Source organism: Nyctereutes procyonoides, unplaced genomic scaffold, assembly GCF_905146905.1.
Source record: "Nyctereutes procyonoides isolate TBG_1078 unplaced genomic scaffold, NYPRO_anot_genome, whole genome shotgun sequence".
Classification (NCBI taxonomy): domain Eukaryota; kingdom Metazoa; phylum Chordata; class Mammalia; order Carnivora; family Canidae; genus Nyctereutes; species Nyctereutes procyonoides.
Window position 1 is genome coordinate 51,923,797 of NW_026575142.1, and position 24,542 is coordinate 51,948,338.

Consider the following 24,542-nt stretch of genomic DNA (forward strand, 5'->3'; position numbering starts at 1 on the left):
GGTGAGCAAGCTACTAGAGGAAAAAGAACTAGTGATTAATAGGCAATACTGTTATGCTATCCTTACCCGATGCATCATACTCACTAACAAGATACATTTACTTCGAGAATTGTAAGATTTTATGCTAGCTTGTCAAGGGACCCTGTTTTTGTTGTTGCTGAGGATATTCTGGTTTCTTGGCTAATGCTTTTTCTAAACACCTTCACACACTATCCTGATATTTAATGGCCTTAGACAGTTCAACAGAGTTGATTAGATTATATTAGTTTCCCTTTCATTTTGATTGGGTCTCGCTATAGATAGATACACTTTGATTTCTTGTTGGAATCATAAGAGACACTCTCAATACAGTCCACGATCAGTATTACTTTGTCACCTTAAAAGATTATTTTAACTCACCCTCCTTCCAAATCTTAAGACCATCTCACTTTTTGTGTTCTTGCCTTAAGCTCTAGGCAGACTGCTTGTTTTCCCCAAGCCTGCTCACGATTCCTGGGAATGCCCTTGTGACAGTGTCTTGCCCTTTACTCACCCTCTCTGCTTCCGATTGTAGGTGGAAGTTGGTGCTTGTGATAACATGGGGTATTGGCATATGCATGTGAAATCTGGAGATCTCTAGCTTCATAATCAGTGACCACAGCCACAGGCTTTCTCTGCAGCTCCTTGGCCAGAACTCTGAGCAGATGCATTCTAGTGCGCTTTGAAGTGTATTGCTTGGGATGCAGTGCGTCTCTCTCACAGACGCATCTAATACCCACACTTAACCGGCTGCTTCCTCTTCCTAGACCATCAACCTCCTGCCCATGCCCCTTCCAGCTCCAACTCAAATGCTGTCATTCTGTGTGATGGTTTCTGCACTCAAAGCCCTTGTAATATCTCCCCAGTTGGATCTGCTCCTTAAGCACAGGGGTGGAAACATTTATTTCCTTTTACTTTGTATACTCTTAAAAAAAAAAAACAGCCTCTAATATGTGTGATTTTAGGCAAATCACTTCATATCTTTCAGTTTTCTTATTTGTCAAAACAGGATTATTCTACTCCAGATTTTTTAAAAGCTAAAATAAATGAAGTGCAGAAAAGCTTGGACAAAGCCACACTGTCACTTGAGAAATTTGCACGCAGACTGGTATCACTAGAAACTGGAGATTTTTTTTTTCTTTTTGGAATAACATGTCTCCATTGCTTCTAGCAGGGAAACCCTGGAGGCAAGACCCTCGAAGAGAGACGCTCTAGCCTGGATGCTGAGATAGACTCACTGACCAGCATCTTAGCAGACCTTGAGTGCAGCTCCCCCTACAAGCCTCGGCCCCCACAGGTAAGAGCCTCCTGTAAATGTCCCCACACTGCTAGGCACAGGGCCTCCACGGTGACCTGAGACAACAGGCTAAGTCTGGTTACCCTTCTGTTCTTTTTGATTTCTCAGACTCAATGTTATATGTTCTTCTTCTTCTTTTTTTTAATATCAATGTATGTTAGTTGCCAGAAACTTGTTCAATTGAATTTTCTAGTGTTTTTTTTTTTCAAAGAACCCAAGAATGTTATATAAAAATGTTTTGAAAATCAAACCTTTTCTTATTTTATTGACCTGTACTTTTCCTGGCTTTCCCTGTGAGGGTTATTTTGTTATTTGCTGGTATAGTCTTCACAAATACAATTGAGCATGGCTATGTTCAAGTTAAGGTGAGGAGGCTACATCTTCTGTAAAGAAATCCTTTAGGTCGGGCATTGAGGTAGCTTCCATTTTTTGGTTGTTTGTGTGAATAATGCTCTGAGGGACATGTTCATGTCCATTTTCTTTGGAGCTCTTTCCTGTCTCAGATGCCTCAGGGTATGGTTTCTACATTGAGGAGCATGACCACTTCTTTTATTTTTCTTTCCAAAGGTTGTGAAAAGCTTATACTGGCATCAACACTTTGGAAATACAGATTTCTCCTCCATCTTGCCAGAGTTAGTGATAGCAATTAGTATCTGCAAATGGAGACCTGCTATTAGCTCTTCTGTGCATTCTTCTGCTTACTTTGGGGCTTGGCTATTTCTCTGCTGCTTACTTTATTGTCTATACTGCAGAAGCTGATCTTTCAACTGCTGTCCATCATTGTGCCTCTATTGCGTCTCAAGAAGGTGATGGCAAATCTCTTTCAGGGCTTCTGAGTCCTCAAAAGACAGCCAGCAGAACTCTACGTGCAGACATGGGATTGGCACTGCCGTCACAGTTGTTTGACTCCTGTGCTGTTTGCTTGACTATGTGGCAGTGCATCCGGTGTGCTGAGGCTTGCTCTGGTTCTTGAGCAGCAGCTCTGCTATTCACGGTGGTCTCCTTCACGAACTAAAAACCAGTCCTGCCTCTCCATTGTCACTCATTTTCACACATATAGTGGCAGTGCTTTCCTCGTTAGACATATTCCCATTACCTTTTCTAGACAGATAATGGGGCCATCAGCCATGTAGGGGCACAAGGCAAAACACTAGAGCTTGGTTGTTCCTCAGTTGTCTTGGCTTTAGCAGGCCTGCCAGTAACAAAAGTGAAAATGCACTTAAGTTCTGTAAACATGCACTGAGCAGCAGATAGGCAGCAGACGCTATGATCTTTTGGGGGAACTGTTGGGAGAACATAAATGAGCAGTTGAAAAGAGAGAAAAAGAGAACCACACTACTATCTTCCAAGAGCCCATGATTTTAGAAGTTAACCTATGGCAGATCTGGTAGGAGCCCGTGAAAGTGGCAGGCCCTGAGAAGCTTTATCAAAGACCGTGCATGTTCAGCTGGAGGGGTGGGTGGCATTGCAGTGTTGGGGACCAGAGGAGAAAACCATCTGAACTGTAAGCCAGGAAGGTCCAGGGTACATTCAGGGAGCTGCAAGCAGCTGGGTGGCCATGGACGAGGTCATTGATGGCTCGGAGTGGGCTCTAGGACCACAAGGTTGCCCACTGAGAATCTGCGGACATGTGTGAATGCCAGATTAACACTCTGGCCTGCCTTTTATAAAGACAATAGTTGAAGGTTCTCAAGAAAGGGAAAATTAAAATTCATTCAAGAAGAAAACAAAAACAGGAACACAGAAACAAGACCAAGTCTGGAAAGATACAGGAAGATGCGCCCAAGTCTGAGAATGATTCTTCAACAAGCCTTGCTTACTACATGGCTCCTGGCCATTATTTGATGTTAAACACTTTTCCAATTGTACCTAACTAATACCTCAAGCCCGTGTCTCATGGCAAGACCACTGAATTTACAGCTGGACTCACCTGTCCTATGCTCAAATACTTCTATACCCCACCACACTGAACCCACCCCCTTTTTGTAATAGGACTTTTCTTTAGTCTTTGTTTTTAAATCCCTTAAATTCTTATACTTTCAATATATAATGGTTCTGCTTAGAGGTTTTTGCTTAATATAGCTTTCATTCTTTAAGGCTGTGTCTGTGCATGCCTCCCATAAATCACTGTATTTTAATGGATTATTCAGCAGCTCCATTTTTGTTTGAGCCATCTTACTGTGCACACAAACTCATAATCACTGATGTCTGGACAACACTTTACTGATTGTAGAGTAGTTCCACATGTGTTCTCACTTGAGTAAGATACAGAGGAGGGTATGCATAGTTTGTGGATGAGGAAAACTTAAGATATGGCAGGTAAGTGATGGGTCTCAGGACCTAGGACTACAGTGTGGGCCCAGGTGGACCTTGACATTTTTATGTTTGGTTTTAAGTTCTAGAACAACATTGAGGATGCCAGGATTTTTGCTGTTGTTATTCTTTTTTTTTATGTCTTTTTTTTTAACCAAAGGCAAAACTATGAAATCAGTCATATGAGTAACAGTATCCTTTAAATATGGCCTTTTCATGAAAAATAAAACTTTTAGAAGGTTAAAAAAGCTTTAATAACAGTAACCCTTAAAAAGAAGTTGAGGATTAGGAGAAAATCTACTTTCAATATGCCTATTCCATTCAGAAGTTAAAGAGTAATCCTTCCTAACTATTTTTTATTATTCTGATTTCGGAAAGCAAGAGTTAATTGGGAGGTATATCTCATTCCTCTGAATTACCTTCACTCTGGTGGAACTGAATTAGATGTGTTAGTATTTATTGGTTAACATAATTATATGCTGTGAGAACAATAATCACACACTTAAAATATTAAAAAAAATGTGCCAAGAGAAGATGATGTCTGCAGGAGACTGTGTTGTGTTGTAATTAAAAGGTATTTGGAAAGTCCTAGAAATGCAGACTGTTAATGCCCAACTTTGATGTTTCCATTTTTGATCCAAAGCAAATTGCAAAATCTGTTGAGTCACCTGAATACTTAAAGTAAGCGAGCAGGTCTATGATTTCTCATTATTTAAGCATGTGTTGTATGCTTACCCAAGCCCAATTCTGAATCACCTTTGTAAGGCTGCTTTGACTCATGGATCTAAGGGAAAATGATGATTTGTGTGGAATATTTGCAGAATTAGAGGTCCAAAGGCACTCTATTCAAATAACTTTTTAAAAAATGAGCCCTTGAAAATATATTTTATGGGGCATTTTCCTCCTTTTCCCAAAGAAATATTTCATGCTCTCAGATTTCCTAACTTTAAATCTGTGTGCTTATTTATCTAGTTTTTAATTTGGGAAATTTGGCTTAATTCCACATATCCATTCACTCACCTAACATTTATTGAGGTGACACTGTGGATTAGGTATTGGAAACATAAAGATCAGTATCAACATGTCCTTGCTCTAGAGTAATTCTTAGTCTTAGAGAAGAGACAAGCACTTAAGCAATGCAAATGGTCACTGAAGCACTTCTGTGTGCTACTTGACATTATCATGTGACTCATCAGGTGTTGAAATTGTTGAAAAATCAAAAATAGGAATTTCAGCATTATACTTTATACCTTCTAGGGACACTTCCCTAGTGGGGCGGACTTCACAGACCAAGTAGCATTGTAGTTTACTTGGCTGCATATGTCATGGGAAGGCTGTGGGATTCAGAGTACCAGGAAAACAAGAATGAGGGATGTCAAGGGATGCTGAAAGTGAATGCCTTGTTTGAAGGATGCATTACGTCCTTTGTGACATTTAGGATATGTGAAATACAAAGGAGAATGGCAGATGAAGAAATCATACATACTTAATTCCTAGGTAGCCCTTTTGATGCCCAAGGACTCATAGTAAAAGGAGGAATGGGCAGTGGTGGTAGTGGCCCGGGATAGTGGCTAGGGGGTAGTGGCCGGGGGCGGGGGGGGGCTTGTCACAATACTGCATCTGACTATCTGACTATAGTGGGATTGGGGATAATGTTTTAAATAAGTTTTATAATATAAAAATACACATTTGTGACACTGCACAGAGTTAATGCAATTAATCCACCTTAGTGTTTGAAACTAAAATTTCTAGTCATTTTAAAATGTGTGTATTAGGAAATGGTTTTAGAAGAACAGATGCAAGATGTAAGATGTAAGAACAGATGTAAGAAGGTCAGAGGTGGTTATGGGGTGAATCGCAGACCCAGTATGCATCACAGAGATTCTGAGCTTAAGTGAGCTTTTGAGGTCAGGTAGCCAAACACTTACTTTATAGAAGGAAAGTTTTTCCCCAGAGAGGGAAAGAATATTGTTCAATGGGGCTCCATTAGGAGCAAGATGAATGATTCTATTTTTCCTGAACCATGGTATAATGGTTCTCTGTGGATGATAACAACAACCAAGGGACAATTTGGTTTTTTAGCATCTCAATTAGTTATTCCACAGTGTCTCTCTTTTGTGATACTTTCCCTAAAAATATGTCTTGGAAACATAACAAAGGAGTAGATAAAAAGCATACTTCAAAGGTAAATAGAAAATTTATGACCATATATAGCATCTGTGAATTAGTAGATATATCTAGACTTCACCCATAGACCTCACCCATTTCATTTCTTGGAAGAAGTGCAGCTATGCAGGGGATCAATTGCAATTCTGTCAATTTCTTAGATGACAAAGGATAAATCATGAACTTTCTTCTTCGCTTTTCTTGGCAGAGTCAGAGCTAGAGTGCTGGTTTTCTCATTCCTAGTATAAAGCTATCTTTTCCGGGCAGCCCCAGTGGCCCAGCGGTTTAGCATCGCGTTTGGTCTGGGGTGTGATTCTGGAGACCTGGGATCGAGTCCCACATCAGGTTGCCTGCATGGAGCCTGCTCCTCCCTCTGCCCGTGTCTCTGCCTCTGTGTTTGTGTGTGTGTGTCTGTCTGTCATGAATAAATAAATAAAAATCTTAAAAAAAAAAAACAAACTATCTTTTTCCCACAAGGAATTTGGTAGTGTTGGAGCTGGTCCCTAGGATCTCCTGGAAGAATTTTCAAGATATTTTATATTCATAGTTCATGATAACTGGGGCTTTAGTAACTTTTGAATCAAGTTGCTTTTAAATTGATCAAATGGGATTTCACTGTCCTCATTTATGCTAGTATGAAAATCTATTAGAGATTTTGGGCATAAGGATAGGGTTGGACATAGTTTGATGGTTTAGGCTCCAAATTTGCCAGAAGACTACTGTCTTGTCAATTCCATGTGGATATGTCTCTAGGAAGAGCTTCATTTGTGTGAAGTATCACATCACCTGGCTGAGCTTCCTTTCCTTTATTTCTAAAATGAGCATGGTAGCTACAATTACTTCCCTTTTGCAGAGATGCAATATTGTTCTAGAGCTACAAGAAACAAGATGTTGGCTCAAAGTACCCGTTCACTCGATTCTTTCCATTTTGATTTTTAGCTTGTGTCTAGAGCTTGCTTTAAAGCTTTGCATCTTTGAAGATTTTGAGCTCATCCTTCCTGAGTGCTGTTTAGCCTCTAAATGACATATTTTTCTTCCTAATTTAAGACATTTAAAAATTACTGTAACTTCTTAGTCTATTTGGAAACTGAGAACATAAATGCTGTTTGGTCACATGAACACATCTTTAATTGCAGTCCCTGGGCTCCTACACTAAGATCTTTTCACAGAGCAATAGTCTGTGAGGCAAACTGAGAAAGTATTTCAGGTGTGTGCGTGTTATATGGAAGGCTTTTTATTAGGAATTCATGTGGCCCAAGGGCTTGGAGACAGTGTAATCAGGGTGGAGCCTTGTGGTGCCATGGATCTTCTGTTTTCTTGTGCACCCTGTTCTAGCTTGCAAAAGCCATGAGCAGCTGCTGGCGAAATTAATTAGTAATTAAATTTTTAATATTTCATATTATTCCATGCAACCCAAACATGTAGGCCACTGGGGGATGAAAGCTTTTTCACACTGACACTCTGGTGGGGTGCAGGCTATCCCTGCACACTGGGGCCTTGCTACTTCTTCATTTGGCTTCTTGAGAATTGAGATAGGAGCTGGGTCTTAGGCTGTTTGAGAAAGGAATAGGTGTGGACAGTGTTATCTTCCTTTTCTTCTATTATCCTGGGAAAAATTTAGGACAATGCTGTGATTTGCTAGGGAAAAGAAAAATCAGAGTTGTCTATATATCTGTATTGTCTGTTTACTAATAGCTTTCTTTGAGAGCTATGGTAAAACTTGAAACACTTTAGAAACCTCATACATATAAGAGATGAGCTGGAGTATACAATAAAATAAAATGTGTGAAAATCCCATTTGAGAAGAAAAATAGATCTTATTATTTTCACTGTCTACATTTAGAAGATCTGGTTTATTTTTGATTAGTCTGTACCTGCTGGAAAACTTCAACAGTTAAAGAACAACGAGATGGGGGTGGAGGAGTAGTTAGCTGACTCAGACCTGCATGCCATGAGTTTGATGACGGGCAATTAATTTTTAGATTGTATATAATTGCATCTCAATAACATTTATACCTCCTCTCTCTCTCTCTTTTTTTTTTTTTTGGAAGGTGATGCTTCTGTTTGTGTCATATGTGACAAATAATAATAAAGTTAACTTTTAATCTTTGTTTTGAGTGCCATGAAAATGTAACATTCTCAGAGTGGAAAGTTAGGCCAAAAATATACCTTGGATTGCACCTCTACAAAAGTTTTGCACAAAAATGTCCATTTCACCTACCTGCCCCAGTGTAAGAATGTGCTCCTACGGTATGGTCTAGGTTAGCTCTTAGCAGTGATGGGAGAGGGAGCTGAACAGGCCACTACCTGTGAGCACCATGAAGAAGCCAGGTCCTGCTAGAGCTCAAGGTGGGTGGGGGGGTCATCTGTGGTGCCTTGGCCATGGTCCTGGGGTAGCCCTTTAAACAATTTATTTACCAGACCTCGATGAGTCCTTGGCTCAGAGGTGATTGGCTTACATTACACTGAATCACTCAATCCAGATCTTGGTTTAAAAAGAAACACAAAGCTGACTGCTAATTTTCTCCATTTTCCAATAGCATCCTAGTGGAAATGATGAACTCTGGGTCCATGTGGAAGCAAATTTAAAGAGCTTTCTGGTCAGGATTAGGTTTCCTGTTTTTTGTCCTCCTCTCCCACTGTTTAAATATGTATTTTGCGAGTAGCCTTGGTCTGAAACCCCATGGTTGTCCCCCCCACCACCACCATTTTTTCAATTTAAAAAGAAAATAATGAAATACAAGTCCAGCTATGTTTTTTACTTAAGATGGTTAGACTTTACCATGGTAAGTACATAAGAATATTGAGTTTTAAGAGAAAAAGGCATATCTCAGATAAGATATGGTCATCATTTTGTCCATTTTGATACCCATTTCCTTTATATGCTTCAGAGCTGAACTAAAATATAATGAAAATAATGGTCTCTCTAGACGGAAGGTTGAGGTGGTTAATAACCGATCCTACATATCACCATTTGTCAGGGTGAGTAACTGGTCTGTCCTCCGTGCAAAATCTCACGTTAGAGTATAATTGTTAAGGTTCTTTTCACACTGTGAAAAAACTACTAGGGAAGTCATGCATTGCCTTTCAGGGAATCCATTAATTACAAACATAAAACCATAATTTGTTGTGTTTCATAGGTTGAACATACATATTTCCTTATAAAACTCTAACCTGGAGTTTTATTGAACTACAAGTTACCAATTGGGCACATACTTCTATCAAATTAGCAGGTGTAGATTTCGTTCGTAAATGCAGAGAGGGCCACTTATGAATTTTGGAATTTGTCTCTACTTTGGTCCCTGGGCCCTCACCCAAACGTACCCCTCAACTATGCTGTCATATCAAAGTTAAAGGCCGTAGAAGGGAATTGGATTGTGTTTTGCTGTACTGAATCACACATTACTTAAATGTAAAGTAAGACATCTTACAGCTACACTCCCAGGGTATACTTTACTGAGACAAAAATGTGTAATGCCTTAAGCTTGACTAGCAAAGAAACAATTGTGAGAAATACCAGACTATGAAGTCCTTGAGACAAGATTATCTTTTGTTTCCTGGCACACAAGAGACAGAAAAATTCATATTTACTGACTATAAATGGGTAAATATTGTCATCAAGTTCAGAAATGATGTAAGTATCCACACTCTAGAGGTTTGCCAGAGAATCCAACCTGGATCTGACATCGGGCTCGTGCAAAGCAAAGATAGAGCCACTTTCTGATTTGTCCATACTGAATATGTATTTGCATCAATACAAAATAAGCACAACCGAGGCAAATGAGTTTCATTAAGGACAGCTTAATGATGGCTGTTGATTCAGCTAAAATTTCCAGCTTTATCCCCTGGATTGTCTTTTAACATGCAGAAGCAGTGTACTTGGTTGAGAAGATGATATTATCTTAGGTTATAATTCAATAGAATACCCTTCTCTTATTATTGAGATGGTATAAAAAATAAACATCAAGTTATTTTCTGTGTCCTCTTTAGAATTGCTGAAATGAGAAGACCATTATATTACTCAGTATTTCATAATACAAATATCAAGGTGATAAATTTTTTGAATTCAGTGATAGGAGACAGAAGTTACCTAACTGATGAACTGATAGATATTTCCTTTCTTCAGGAAAAAAAAAGCGTAGAATTTTGCCTGGGTTTCTATGATTCATCTTCTCCTTCCTTTGCCACATTGTTTCTGATACCTTATGACCAATATTTGAAATGTCATAAATAAATGCCCGTTAGAAGCCATTTCAAAACTAAGTAATTTCCTAAATCTAATTCATGCTTTTAAAATGAAAATAAGTTCTGTATCTGTGTACATATGTGTCCCCGTAAACATTCTTAGAACTATGTAAACTTCAGACTTTTTAAAAAGAGATCATTTAATTCTAAATGGATTCATTGTTTATATTGATGGTAAACAATGGCTCCATTAAAGTAACATATTCGCTGATAAAAATAAAATATAAGATTTAAAGTGGGCTAAGGAGCTAGCATATTTATTTATCTCTTTTAAGAAATATGGTGCTTCAGGAAGCTGGAAGTACTAGTAGTCATATGCATGAAGCCATTACCTGAATCATTTGTGAAGTGTCTTAGCCTCTTCCTAATTTCTTCTTGATATTATACTACTTATATGAAAATAGTGGAAAATGCTGCTTCCTAGATGCTGCAAGATGTGCTAATAAGCTCCTTAGCAATAAGGAATCTTCTTGGCTCTCTCTGCCACCCAACCTACACAGAGTGATGTTTTATTTCCCAAATGGCCAACTTATGTTAAATTGATCCTTACCCAAGCAGTCAAAGTCAGGAAACAGTTTTTATAAACAGCATCCTGGATGACATAATATTCTATGTAATATTAATTTTAGGCTCCTTTTCTCATCAGCCAACCTAGCATCGCTAAAAGTTATGATGTTTAACTTTGTTTATGGGAAAGGCTATTTTTACAGTCACTTGAGATCAGACCTCACAAACAGCCAAGGGGGAAAAAAGAGAATTAGGGTGGTCTGCTTGCAGCTGTGTTAGAAGTTTCCTGAAGTACCTTCTGAAGAAAGGGTGTGAATGGAGCTGTGTCATTCAGACCATCACTCCTCTACCACTATCCATCATATTGGATGAGAAAACAAGAAAGAAACGATAGGACTTACTGCTGAAGATGTAAGAAAAAGACTAAAACATGCTTTGCCAACTGGAACTCAGGAAGGGTGGCTTTATGAGCAAGGAAATGGGATCCAAGAACGTGGTGGACATCGTATATGATTTTCCCAAGAGCTGCTTTGATGTTCTCTCTATTGATTGATTGGTTTGTTCGCTAATTTATTCATTTTTTCTTCCTGGTCTGCTAAAATTGAACATAAAATTTGTGTTGTAGTATTGAAAGATACTGAAGAAGGCTTAAGTGAATGGAGAGACATCCTGTGTTCATTGCTTGGAAGACTTAATATTGTCAAGATGCTGTGCTCCCCAAATTCTTGTACAGATTCAAAGCAGTCCATATCAGAATTCCAGTTTTATTCTTTGTCAGTGTTGACAAGCAAATTTTAAAATTCATATGAAAATTGAAGGGATCATGAATAGCCAAAACCGTCTTTAAAAAAAAAAAAAAAAGCAAAAGACTCACACTTCCCAATTTCAAAACCTATTACAAAACTATAGGGGTCAGGTAGTGTGGCACTGGCCTAAGTATACATATAGATCAATGGGATGGAATCATGAGTCTGGAAATAAACCTTTACATTTATGACCGACTGTTTTTCAAGAGGGATGCCAAGACATTCAATGGGGAAAGAATAGATTTTCAACAGATGATGCTAAAATATCTAATATTCACCCACAAAAGAATGAAATTGGACCTCTACCTCAGATCATATACAAAAATTAACTTACACTGAATCAAAGACATAATTCTAAGAGCTAAAATTATAAAATTCCTAGAGAAAATATAGTAGTGATCTTCATGACCTTGAATTAGTAACACCAAAAGCACCAAACAAAGAAAAAACAGATACCTTGGACTTCTTCAGAAGTAAACCCTTGATGGCGCTTGAGTGGTGCAGTCTCTTAAGCATCTGACTCTTGGTTTTAGCTAAGGTCACGCTCTCAGGGTCCTGGATCTGTCTGGCTCTGCTCTCAGCATGGAGTCTGCTTGAGATTCTCTCTTCCTCTTGCTCTGCCCCTCCTACTTATGTGCACGTGCATGCTCGTGCTCTCTCACTCTCTTCTCTAAAATAAACACATAAATCTTAAAGAAAAGTAAACACATATGCCTCAGGTGACACGAAGGTGTCAAGAAGGTGAAAAAAACAACCTATAAAGTGGGAGAGTACATTTTGAAATCATATTTCTGATATGGCCTGTATTAATATTCTTACAACTCAAGAAAAAGACAGATAATCCAATTAAAAATGGACAGAGGATCTATGTAATTTCTCTAAAAGTAGAGATGAGGCTAGCATGCATGCAAAAAGATACTTGACATCATTATTCATCTGGGAAATGATCAAATGAACCTACAATGAGATACCACTTCATACACACTAAGATGGTTGTAGTAAAAAGACAGACAGTGACACGTATTGGCAAGGATGTAGTGAAATTGGAACTACCATTCACTGCTGGTTGATTGTACAACAGTGCAGCTACTTTGGAAAAGTGCCTCAAGAGATTAGACATAGAGTTATCATAAGACCAAGACATTCGATTTCTTTTACATCCAAGATAGTTTAAACACATATCCACACAAACCTGTACATAGATGTGCATCGCATTATTCATAGTAGCCGCAAATTGGAAACAACTTAAATATCCATCAAATATCCATTCATCAGAATGGATACACAAAAGGTAGCATATCATTGAAATTATTACTTAGCTGTAAAATGGAATGGAATACTGGTACGTGTTATAACATGGGTGGACCTTGAAAGCATTGCGCTATATGAAAGAAGTGAGACACAGAAGACTTTGTATTGTATGATTCCATTTATATGAAGAGGCAAATCTAACGACACAAAGATTGGTTACCAGTGGCTGGGTGGAGGGAAGAGTAGGAAGTGACTACTGATATGTACTGGAGTTATTTTGAGAATGACTAAAATATTCTGGAATTAGGCAACGATATTGATTACACAATCCTTGAATATGTTAAGAACCACTGATTTCACATTTTTAATGTAGATTTTATGGTATGTGAATTATATCTCAATTAAATTTTTTTAAAGCTCTGTGTTAAACAGTATGTGTGGAATACACATATAAAATTGTCCATGGCTCCTGCCTTAAAAAAACTCACCATCTATTGGGAGAACACAGACTGACAATTATAGCAGAGTGTTCATCCTAAGGAAGAAGCACTTATAAGTTATTGTTTCAAGAAGAGGTAGTAGAACTTTGCCTGGATTGTCATGGAAGCTGTTTGTGCCTCCTCTTCCTACTCAGATAGGAATCTCACAAATAGGATGAGACTTCTGTGCAGCTCGAGAGAGCAGAAAAAGAATCAGTATTTAGAAGCTGAGAAAAGCAGTCAGCAATGCAATATAAGGACAATATCTTTCTAATAGTAAGGGCGGATGAAGTTCAAAGTAGGCTACCTTAGAAGATGGCAAGTTTGCCTTCATTGGGGGCATTGGAAATGATCCTTTGGCATTTGCCAAGTGCGTTTTTTAAACTCTCTAAACGTCAGTTATGAATCTGAGTAAATAGCATAAATCAGAGTTGTCATGAGGACCACATGAAGTAATGGGTGTGTGTCTAACGTGTGAATACACTATCTTTCACGTAACACTGTGATCACTGTCTTTCTCACCACCATCATCATTATCAAATGAATTTTGGCAAGAATTCTGGGAAAGGAATTCAGGCAACAGATGGGAAAAATTGATTTGAATGATGCTAGTATTTCATGGTACTCTCATTCTTGGTTACACGGCTTGGAGTTTTCTGTTCCCTAATATAAAATTTGGAAGGAAATACAAAAGACCTTGATTCTATTCCAGGTCCTTAAATTGTCTATTTCTGTTTCTAAGACAAACTACTCAGTCTCAATAATGGCTTTGTGCTGTTTGCCATGATACCTAGTACAGATGTGTGATTTGTTAGAATTGTTACTGACAAGAATCTCCAGTGACCTTGGAATATGGTCTTTGTGAATATCAATAGAACTCTGGTTGACACTGAGATGGGTTATAGGTGAGATTCTGTGAGGATCAAGCAGAAGGAGGATCCTTCCTCAACCTTGCAAAGAGTATGTCATCTCTTAAAAACAAAAAAGTGAAACAACTGAGTTAGACCTCTGGAAACAATCATTTAAAATGTCTTCAAAAGCCCAGAGTTTCTGTAATTGGCCAGGATGTCTAGTGGATAGTTACTGCCTCTCTCTGAGTCTGTTTCAATATTGTAATTTGGACCCAAGGAATGAGATGATTTCTTATGGTGATTCTTGCTTTGATTTGGTATGGCTTTTGCCCTGTATAACAGGAAAACTATATTGAGTTTCCTTTCTGTCCTTTTATTATTTCACTATAGAAGATTTTTCTTTAAGATTGGTTTGAAGTTGATGGAAGTCATTATGTGCAACCTTAGGGAAGTTTCTGCAAATTGAAACACCAAGTTCTTGTTTTTTTGTAGGATAATTTGAACCCAAATTTGTGGTGTTCAAGGTGATTTGGAACCTACCTCCTAGAGTTTAAGAGAATTTGAAAGGCAGCATATCGCTGTCCCTGAGCCTTTGTCCAGCCCTTGCATTTCTTTCCATGGCTTCTAATGCACAAACTCAAAAGCCAAAGCTAGAGCAGTAACCAGTGTTGTCCTTTCCTCTGACATATGCATGAATCATCAACATCTGTTTCTGCACATTACACCATAATCCCTCTTGTAATTGAGCAAGGTTCACTTTAAAAACAAAAATCATGACTTATGAACTTGTCACAATTTAATAAGCCTATCATTGGACTCTTGGTGTAATTTATTCTCATTATATCTCTCAACTGCACAGAGACTAAAGCGTGTAAAACCATGGGCAAGTTACGGTTCTTCAGAATGCCCTAGAGGGTTTGTAAAGCAGATTGTTGGACTCCTCCCCCTGAATTTCTCCAGTGGGGATCAAGAGTTTCAATTTCCAACAAGTGTCCAAATGGTGCTGATGTTAGGACCATGCTCTGAGAACCTGCAAAACTGCTTGTCAACCAAATGTTTTGTAAGCAGCACCTTCTTCCTCCTTTCTTTCATCTCCACAGCTGTCTACCCTAAAGGCTCTGCTCTTGTCAACAACAGACACTAGTCTAATGTCTTCATTTTCTGGAGGAGGAAACCCTAGCTTAGGGAGGTGTCTTCCTCTGGTTCCATAGTAAATTGACAGACCCTGGCAGATTTTTGTTGTCATTCATTGAGAATGATTTGCATCTGTAGTTCTTGTGGACTCAGCACGATTTAGAAAACTGGAATTCCAGTTCCAGCTCTGCTATGCTGGGAAGCATGAATTCAGTTGTTTTAATCTCTGAACTTCATGTTCCTCATCTATGATATGAATATGCTTACCAAAGGGTTTTGTGAGTGGTGAATGGCACACTGTGCATTAAAGTGCTTTGGAAATTATGAAGTGCTATGCAAATATTTTTCAACCTCATCCTGGCTATCAGATGCAATATCATATTAAACATTATGTATTTAATGATAGGCAGATCCTTTCCCCACTCATCTAGGGTAAATACCGACTTTTCTAACTTTTCTGCAGGAAGTAGTATAGTATGAGCTTGTCACCTTTTGCATCCTTTCATTTCCTTCCTATGTTGATTTCTCTCCTAATCTGCCTTTAAAATAAGCATATAGAACTTGTCATTTAACTATTTATGTATCCAAATACATACATGCATGTGAGATGTGGTCACATGCATATTCACATTATGAATGTGAATTTTTCTCCTAGTATCCTGGTATCCTGGTAGATACACTACAAGTCACATTCATTAAGAATAAAATAAGAGAGTTGCTATTTTGCTTGAAATTAATCTTTTTTTGGCATTTGCATTGGAAAGAAAACTGAGTTGCGCCAAGAAAAATGGATTCTCCTCCCAGTTCTGCAATTAACACGTTGTGTAAAATAAGTCAGTTCCTCTCTCTATGCCTCAGGTCCCCATTTGTAAATTAAGCTAGTTCTTACTCAGTCTTTCCACTCTCAGTGTCTATGATGTTGGAGTTAAGGCAGTTTTTAAATGATGTCCCTCATTTTCCTGAGAAACTCTGATAGAATATGCATGTTGACTTGGGTCTATTCTAGTAAGATATTTTCCCTTTTCCCTTTGATGGCTGAGGCCTAACTGACATTTGCTTTTGTTTTGATACACTAAAGGTCCCCATACCTTTCCTTCAGGATATGGCTGGTCTCTAGGTAAACATCTCTGTGTTTCTAAGGGCTGTATTTCTGTTGATACAGTTGGAAATAGAAGAGGACTATGTCCTTTTTTTGGTGCCCTGGGATGGGTTTGTTAGGGGCAGAGTGGTGGTAGCAAAGGTTTTCATGTTTTTAGTGAGCTTTTCCCTTCTGTAATATTCAGAGGATCTCTCTTATGAACACATAGTAAAAAGTATTAGTTCTCTGTTGCTGTGCAATGAATTGTTTAAAAACCTAACAGCTTAAAAAATCCATTTTCATGTATTTTTCTGTAGACCAGAAATCTGGGCAAAGCTTGCTGGACTATGAGTTCTCTCTCAAGTCTGCAATCAGGGTATTGTCCCAGACTCTATGGTCTCATTGGAGGGCTTGACTGGGAAATGATCTGTTTCTGAGCTCAGGGAGTTGTCGCCAGGGTTCAGTTTCACCTGGGTTGTTGGACTGAGGGCTTTAGTCTTTAGCTGGCTGTTGGCTGGAGACTACCGTCAGCTCCTCACCATATGGACCTCTTTAGTATGACAGCTCATTACATTGAAGCATGGAAGCTGCGAAGGCAATGGGTAGAGTCAGCTCATGAGATGTAAGTCAGAATCATTGGTAACCTAATGGTGGATGTGCCATCCCATCACATTTGCTGTATTGTTTTTGTTAGGAGTGATTAGGATCAGACCACACTTAAGCTGAGGGGATCGTACAGGGCTGTGAGTATTAGGAAGTGGAAATCATTGGTGGCTACTTTGAAAGTCTACCTACCGCAGAGCAGGGTACTACTTATGGAATCTGGTGGGTGTGTGAAGTGAAGGAGCGGAAAGAGCAGGTGAGGTATTCAGAGAAGAATACAATCTAGGAGAAATAAGAGGCTATGAAAGGCTCTAACAGATGTAGGAGGAATTCCACACTCTGACAGCATTAGAGCCGGATTGGAAATTTTTTGATCTAACTCGCTTCATTTTCTCTAGGAATCCAAAGCTTAAATAGGGGGCCTTGATGAAGCCCATATTGTATCTGAGCCAAGAATTGGACCAAAGTCCTCAAATTCCTTTCTTCAGATTATCAGGTTGTTAAAATGGAAATACTTTGGACTGGGAGTAGAAAGATTTATCTTTGTAACTTTTTATTTGCTTCTGAATAGCTATGTGACATTGATCAAGTTAATTCCTTGAGATATGGTTACTCAGTCTAACATGAAGCTGTCATTTGTCATATATATTTATTTATGTCTCATGAACACATTAGCTCTTGTTTGTGAAAATTCTTTATAAACTTTATCAGCCTTCAGAAGAGAGCGTGTTTTTGTTGAAATTAATAATGTATAGTTTGAGGCAAAGCAAGCACTCCTTTTGCCACAAAAGATGCATATCTTTATAAAATGCAGATTATTTTATCTATTTCCAAATCTGTGTAAGTCATCTATTGGTACGCAGTGAACTACCCCCAAAACATAGTACTTTGTTAATATACTCAAGAATCTTCAACTTTAGTAGTGTTCTATGAGGATGGCTTGACTTGGAGCTCAGGTGGCTTGACTTGGAGGGTGGATAATTCACTTTCAGATTAGATGAGTAATGGCCAGCAGGCTGTTACTGGGAGGTTGGCTGGAGCTGCGCATGTGGAACCATGATTTCTCTTTATGTGTGTCTCTCCACAGGTCAGTGGGGCTTCCTTATAAACATGATAGCCAAGTTACAAGAGCAAATGACCCCCAAAAGATGGTAGAAATGCATAGAAACCTATAATACGTCATTAGTTTCAGATGTAGTTTTCAGTAATTCATCAGGTATGTGTAACACCCAGTGCTCATCACATTATGTGCCCTCTTTAACGTATGCATTTTTATAAACTAGCTTTAGAAATCACATTGAGTGCCATTTGCACAGTACAGTGTTGACTGAGGTATTCACAAAGGCTTGCCTAAGTTCAAAGACAGGGAACACAGACCCCCATCTTTTGATGAGGTCATGGCAAGGTTCTAGAAGAAAACGTGAGCAAGAGACACTGTGGTGGCCATCTTTGGCAAATATAATCTGCCACTGTATTGCATTGTACTCTGTTATGCCACAGTTGATCATAGCATATGAGAATGGTTTACATTATACTAGTTCCTATTATTAAGTAATTATTAAGGGCCAGATATAAGTTCTGTGTAATTCTCATAGTCTTTACCTAAGTGAATTGTGAGTTAGTCATTATTCCCATTTTTACAGATGAGAAAACCAAAACATATATATAAAAGCACAAATATAGATGTTAAGTAAGTCGCCTAAGGTCAAACTAGCTCTTAAGTGGAAGACTTCAGATTTAAATCCAGTTGATTTAAAGGAGCCCCTATATTTAACCCGTCTGCCACATTGCTTCTGTTTTTTTTTTTTTAATCTGTGTCTGTATCTCAAATCATGTACATACCATTTTTCTTACCCACACCTTCTGCATACTCATCTGTTTATTTCAACAAGAGTGAGTAGAGAAAGCAGCAGACCAATTAGGGAGGAATCATACACAGTAGTAGTAGTAATACCTGTGGAAAGGATGGGTCTGAGCCTGTCCTTAAGCACTCCAGGGGCTAGTGCCAGGAAGCCCCAAGAAAGGACACGACTTAACATGCCACTGATTCCATAGAGTTTACAGGGGCCATGATTGTGACTTTGATTTAAAAAGACTTATCAGAGTCTAAGGAAATCCAGAGAGAACAGCTGAGTAAGAAGCGGTAGATCAAAAAAAGAAAATGGGACCAGGGGCCAGTATTTGAAAACTAAAGGAGGAGTTGAGAAGCATCTATCCTTCACTGCCTTCACAGGAGTTTAGCACAGCATCTTACTGGATGATCTACCTAATAAATAAATCCTACTGGTTTTCTTTTCTTTTTTTTTTTAAGATTTTATTTATTTATTGAGACACACAGAGAGAGAGGCAGAGACATAGGCAGAGAGTGAAGCAGGCTCCATGGAGGGAGCCCATGATGGGAATCGATCCTGGGACTTCAGGATCACACCCTGGGCTTCAGGCAGTGCTAAACCGCTGCACCACCAGAGCTGCCCATCCTACTGGTTTCTATATAGGGACTTTTTATTTTTAAATCAGAGTCCAACCCACAAATTGAGAAAAACACAATTAGGTTTTGTGCTAATATGTATCTGTTTTTAAAATTTACTTATTTATTGAATCATATGCTTTCATTCAACCAGCAATTGTTCAGCTCCTTTTGAATGTAGGGCACTGCAGATTAAAATCAAGAGAGGGGATCCCTGGGTGGCTCAGAGGTTTAGTGCCTGCCTTTAGCCCAGGGTGTGATCCTGGAGTCCTGGGATCAAGCCCCACATGGGGCTCCCTGCATGGAGCCTGCTTCTCCCTCTGTGTCTCTCATGAATAAATAAATAAAATCTTTAAAAAAAAATAATAAATAAAATCGAGGGGGAGTATGCCTGGGTGGCTCAGTGGTTGAGCATCTGCCTTTGGCTCCTTGTGATCCCAGCATGCTGGGATCGAGTCCTCCATCAGGTTGCCCACAGGGAGCCTGTTTCTCCCTTTGCCTATGTCGCTGCCTCTCTCTCTGTCTCTCATGAATAAATAAATAAAATATTTAAAAAAATAAAATTAAATCAAGGGAGAACAGTTTTATCCTTGCCCACTTCACAAGGGACTTCTAATGTAGGAAACAGAAGAGCAAACAGACGACAGGACATATAATAAATACAATGATGAATGAATGAACAAGCCTCTATGAATTCATAGACGAAGGTGCTCCAGTCCTCTTCTGGAGAGGTCAAAGGAGGCTTTTTAGAAGTGGCATTTAAGTTGATATATTAAGGAATTAGAAATAGTTCAGTGTGTTTGGAGATGAGGGTATATAGGGCAAGTGTCATGAGATAAACCTGGAAAAGAAGGCAGGTAGCAGAAGCTTCCACTTCTGTCTTCCTGTCTGCCTTATTTATGCATTGATGACTCAGTACCGAAAATCTCAGTCAACAAACAACAAACAGACACAATATTGCATTTCTCTGTGATTCCTCTACCTATCTGTCCTCAATGCAAATATCTCAATGGTATTTGCATCTCATCTGAAAACTGTCAGGATGGTGTCTGCAAAGTCTGATGTCCCATCAGGGTAAAGTCAAACCAGCCATAAGTCAGTAAGGACTTTGTGGTCAGCCTTCTTTCCTCTCCTATCACTTCTTTATAAGCTGCCAGGCGTGGGTAGTGTTGTCATGTGGTGACATTCATGATTCAGAAATGCTTCACTACAGACAAAACACTCACAATGTCTCTTGTTTTACTTAGCACACGTGAATTAGTTGTTACACATTTGTTATATTATAGGACCGAGGCCCCGAAATGTGGTGAGTGAATTTTAACAAAACACATAAACAAACAAACATTCTAGAGAATCCAGTGATTAAATTTGTTTTTCCTATCTCCAATTCCCAACATTTTTCTAGTACATCAGTGGTTCTCTGTAGCTGAGAACTGTGTTCAAATGAAATCTGAACTGGAAACTTGATACGTGGAATGGGTAATGTGGAACAGCTCTTTACTGAAATACACACTTGGACTCTGGAGCATTGCTGGGTACCACTCTGCTCACTCTGGAGGCCACTCTGAGGCATCTCTTATCTCTACTGTGAAAACCAGTCCTATTCTGTGAAAACTCTTCATGTTGTACCTTGGAGCTTTCAGGAAAGACCTAATGACTATTTTATTGCCTAGGCTGGGATTGATATTATAAGGATGTCACTGTCTATGTGCGGTCAGCCTCACCATTCTTCCACTCATCCAACCACAAGTTTCTGTGGCTCAAAGCCAAGCTCATAAGAGAATAAAGGAAAAAATGAAAGAATCAGAAGAGGATGAAGGCAGCATGGTACAGTGGACAGAACATGTGAATTCTCATCTTAATTCTGCTCCTAACTTTAAGTGCTTTTTAGCAGGCGACCTACTTCCTTCTTTCGCGCCAGCATTTCAATTCATAATACTAAGGGTTTGGATCTCGGGTCCCCTCAGGTTCTAATAAGAAATATCCCATGAAGTCTTGATTCCCTGAAGAAGACACATAGTTTGTTTCACCTCAGACCCCAAAAGGAGGATCAGGCCTACTGTTTCACACATTCTTTCATGACCTGGTCTATAGGTGTTTTAGAAGTTTTATATGTCATGGATAGAGGGACTATGACCTGTTGAGTTGGATGAGTTATCACCATAAAGGAGTTCAGATACTTACTTTTTATCCATGATTTGGTTCATTGTGCTTAAACATTTTATTAGATTTCCTACCTTATTTTTCTGCCTTAAATATGGGGATACTAAGTGAGGAAATCTTTGGGGTGAAGAGGAGGGAGGGAAAAGACAGATAGGAGGACTATGTGTATAAAAGTTGTCAGCAACTGTGTCTTGTACTAGAAGAATAAGGATAGTTTTGATTCAGATCTAAAAAGTAGGAAGAGGGGCAAAGTAGAAACCAGGAAAGGCATAGATGCTATTGACTGGCAGAGTTTTTTGTAAAATGCGACATATGTCAACTTGCCTACTTGTCCAACTTGTCCTACTCTCCAACATGGGATGGGTCCTCGGAGGTCTTCTGTATCAAGTCTCACGGTCTTACAGAGGAGGGTGTCGAGGCCTGGCCAGGGGACTGACTTCCCCACTCATGTTGCTATATGCATCCTTCTCATAAAATGCCCTCCATTGGGAGGCAGGGGGTATGGGGGTCAAGTGGTCCTAAGATGCCCGAGCACTAGTTTGGCCTCCATCCTGGGTTCACCTAAATCATCACTAATTTGCTTGACTCTAGGGATTAGACCTAGTTGAGAAGAAACAAAGCCCTTTCCCTCCCACCAAGAATATCAGGAAAAGCAACCCATGGGCATGATATTTTGCTTAACAGTAGGGGCCACCATCATTCCTGGAATATACATGCTTGATGTGTTTAAAGGTCTTAAATTTAGGAAAATAATAATGAGATGTTCCAATTCAGAAGTTTCCCATGCCAGCCAGATATCAATGGACAGTTTAAGAGAAGTCTATGTTTCATTGTTTTCTTTTGTTGTACTCATTAGTGATTATATTGGGGGGTGGAACATATTAAGGAATGATTACAGCACCAGAATATATTATCTACCATATATATTAAAGCTCCATATCATTAGTTTAAATCCAAGAAAGATATAAATTGATGGAGCCTCACTGTGTTGCTTCTACCTATTCAAACCTTTTTCTTTTTCTTTTTTTTTTTTTTCATGCCATGGATACTATCTAAAGGAATTAGAGGAGTTGGCTTGCCCAATGGCTCAGAAACCTGTTAACAGTGATTTAAAAAAAATTATATAGTTTATGTGTTTTTGGTAGCTCCAAGCCTGATTGCCAGAACATTCTGCTTTATAGTAATGCTCTGGCTCTACCACTGAAAGCTGTAGCACTGTGCTTTATCTCATTAACTCTAGAGTACAGTACCTGCCATGTAGAAAAGCCTGATAAACCCAATAAATATAAATCCAGCTTACCTGAGGCTCAGTAGCATAGGGATCTCCACTATCACCCATTTCTTCATGTGGAATAGGTGTTTTTTTTTTAAAGATTTTATTTATTTATTCATGAGAGATGTAGAGAGAGAGAGAGAGAGGGAGGCAGAGGGAGAAGCAGCCGCCTTGCTGGGAGCCTGATGCAGGACTTGATCCCAGGACCCCAGGATCATGACCTGAGCTGAAGGTAGACACTCAACCACTGAGCCACTCAGATGCCCCTCCCATTTTTAAAAGATTTTATTTATTTTTTCATAAGAGACACAGGAGAATAGGTTTTTTTTTTTAATAAAAATTCAGCTTACACTCTTATGACTACCTCACACCCTTTTTCAATGTGGGTAAGAAACCTGTATGGGCTCACACATCTATTTTTGTTCCCAGTTTTGCAATTTCGGGTAAGAAAAGGTCTTACAATAGGAGAATAGATTTAGAAATTGAATCTGAAGATGTGTCATTATTGTGGTATGAGATATCTAATTGCCCTTCTGCTGGTCAGGATATGTGTTTTTAGAGATATTATCTGTCAAGACCTTTATTTTTATTTGTAATCTGGCTTCTCGCCGTCTCCCTGACCCTGTTGTCTCTGTTTTTGCCTTCTCTTCCTTTTCTGGTTTTCTTCAACCCCTTGTATGCACACAAGTTCACACACGCTGGCTTATACAGTAGCATGGCTGATATAGACGTTGCACTTATGCAGATGTGTACATATACACAGTTACACATATACACACCTATGCCATGCACATACACACATATACAGCCCCCACATACTTACCCAGACACACATGTGCACATGTACACATATAATGTATGCACACACAGCTTCCCAAGCATTCTGAACACTACTTAGAGGTGTGATGTGTTGTGTCTAAAGGTGTAATAGTCCTAGTTAGTATGATCTAAGTTCTAATTATCAGGATCTGTGCTAAATGTTTTGCATATATTTTCTTAAGTAATGTTTACACTTAGGAGATGGTATTAGCCCTATCCCTGTTGAACAGATGAGGAAACTGAGGCTGAAGGGGACTTGGTAAGTTTCCCAAAATTGTATGTCTCATAACTAAGTGGTGAATACAGCTGGGTCTATCTGGTTCCAATGCCCACACTCCTATCTACTCTAAAGTAGTATTCTGAAATAGTACCCAGAAAAGATTTGGCTCCGTAAAAGAAAATATCTTCAAAATTAGATCAGTTCTTTGTACAATGCAATTTCTATCATGTGACTTCTCTAGACAAGGAGGGGACCTATTAAGATGGAAATGATCCAGACTAAAAATCAGAGCATGTAGGTCCTTCTCACTTTTTCTGTCACTTCCTGGTGACTTGGGGCAGGTCCATAAATGGGGGCAACAATGCAATTTATAACCTCATAGAAGTATGATTAAGTTCTGTTGAGATGAGGCCAAATAAACCTCTTAGAAAATACGCAAAATTGTCTGCATTTGAGATATGGCTACTCTTGTTCTTTACCTCTTAGACCATCCTCTCCTATTGTCACATTCACTTAATCATTGGTTCAGGGAGGGAATCCATCTCAGATGGCATCTCTGGCCTCTTGTTTATTCTAGCAAACACCTGGACTGGCTTCAGTATTACCTCATTGCAAGGACATTCAGAGCCAAGATGTAGCTCTTTGTTCATGTGTGCACTTCCACTTGCTGCAAGGGCCAGTATCTTAGGCCTTCCTGGCGGTGTCATTCCCATAGCACTACCACGCATGTATCATCCATGCTAGAAGCAAGAACACGGAGATGCACAGCTGAGTTACCTTTGAGAGGTAATATTTAGAAGATAGGGACTTTAGAAAATAGGACTTATTATTACCAGTCAAGTTCTTTTTTTT

At 39.0% G+C, this 24,542-nt stretch overlaps 1 protein-coding gene across 15 annotated transcripts in view; it reads left to right on the top strand.

The window, feature by feature from the left end:
- The window catches only part of LPP (LIM domain containing preferred translocation partner in lipoma), a 674,822-nt gene that overhangs the window by 325,356 nt on the left and 324,924 nt on the right, over nt 1-24,542 (top strand). For 14 of the 15 annotated variants that reach the window (XM_055308459.1, XM_055308464.1, XM_055308463.1 and 11 more), the window contains one exon: nt 1,190-1,315. In XM_055308459.1, the coding sequence (XP_055164434.1) occupies nt 1,190-1,315 (126 nt within the window). The remainder of the gene's footprint in view (nt 1-1,189; nt 1,316-24,542) is intronic. The other variant, XM_055308473.1, reaches the window with a different exon arrangement.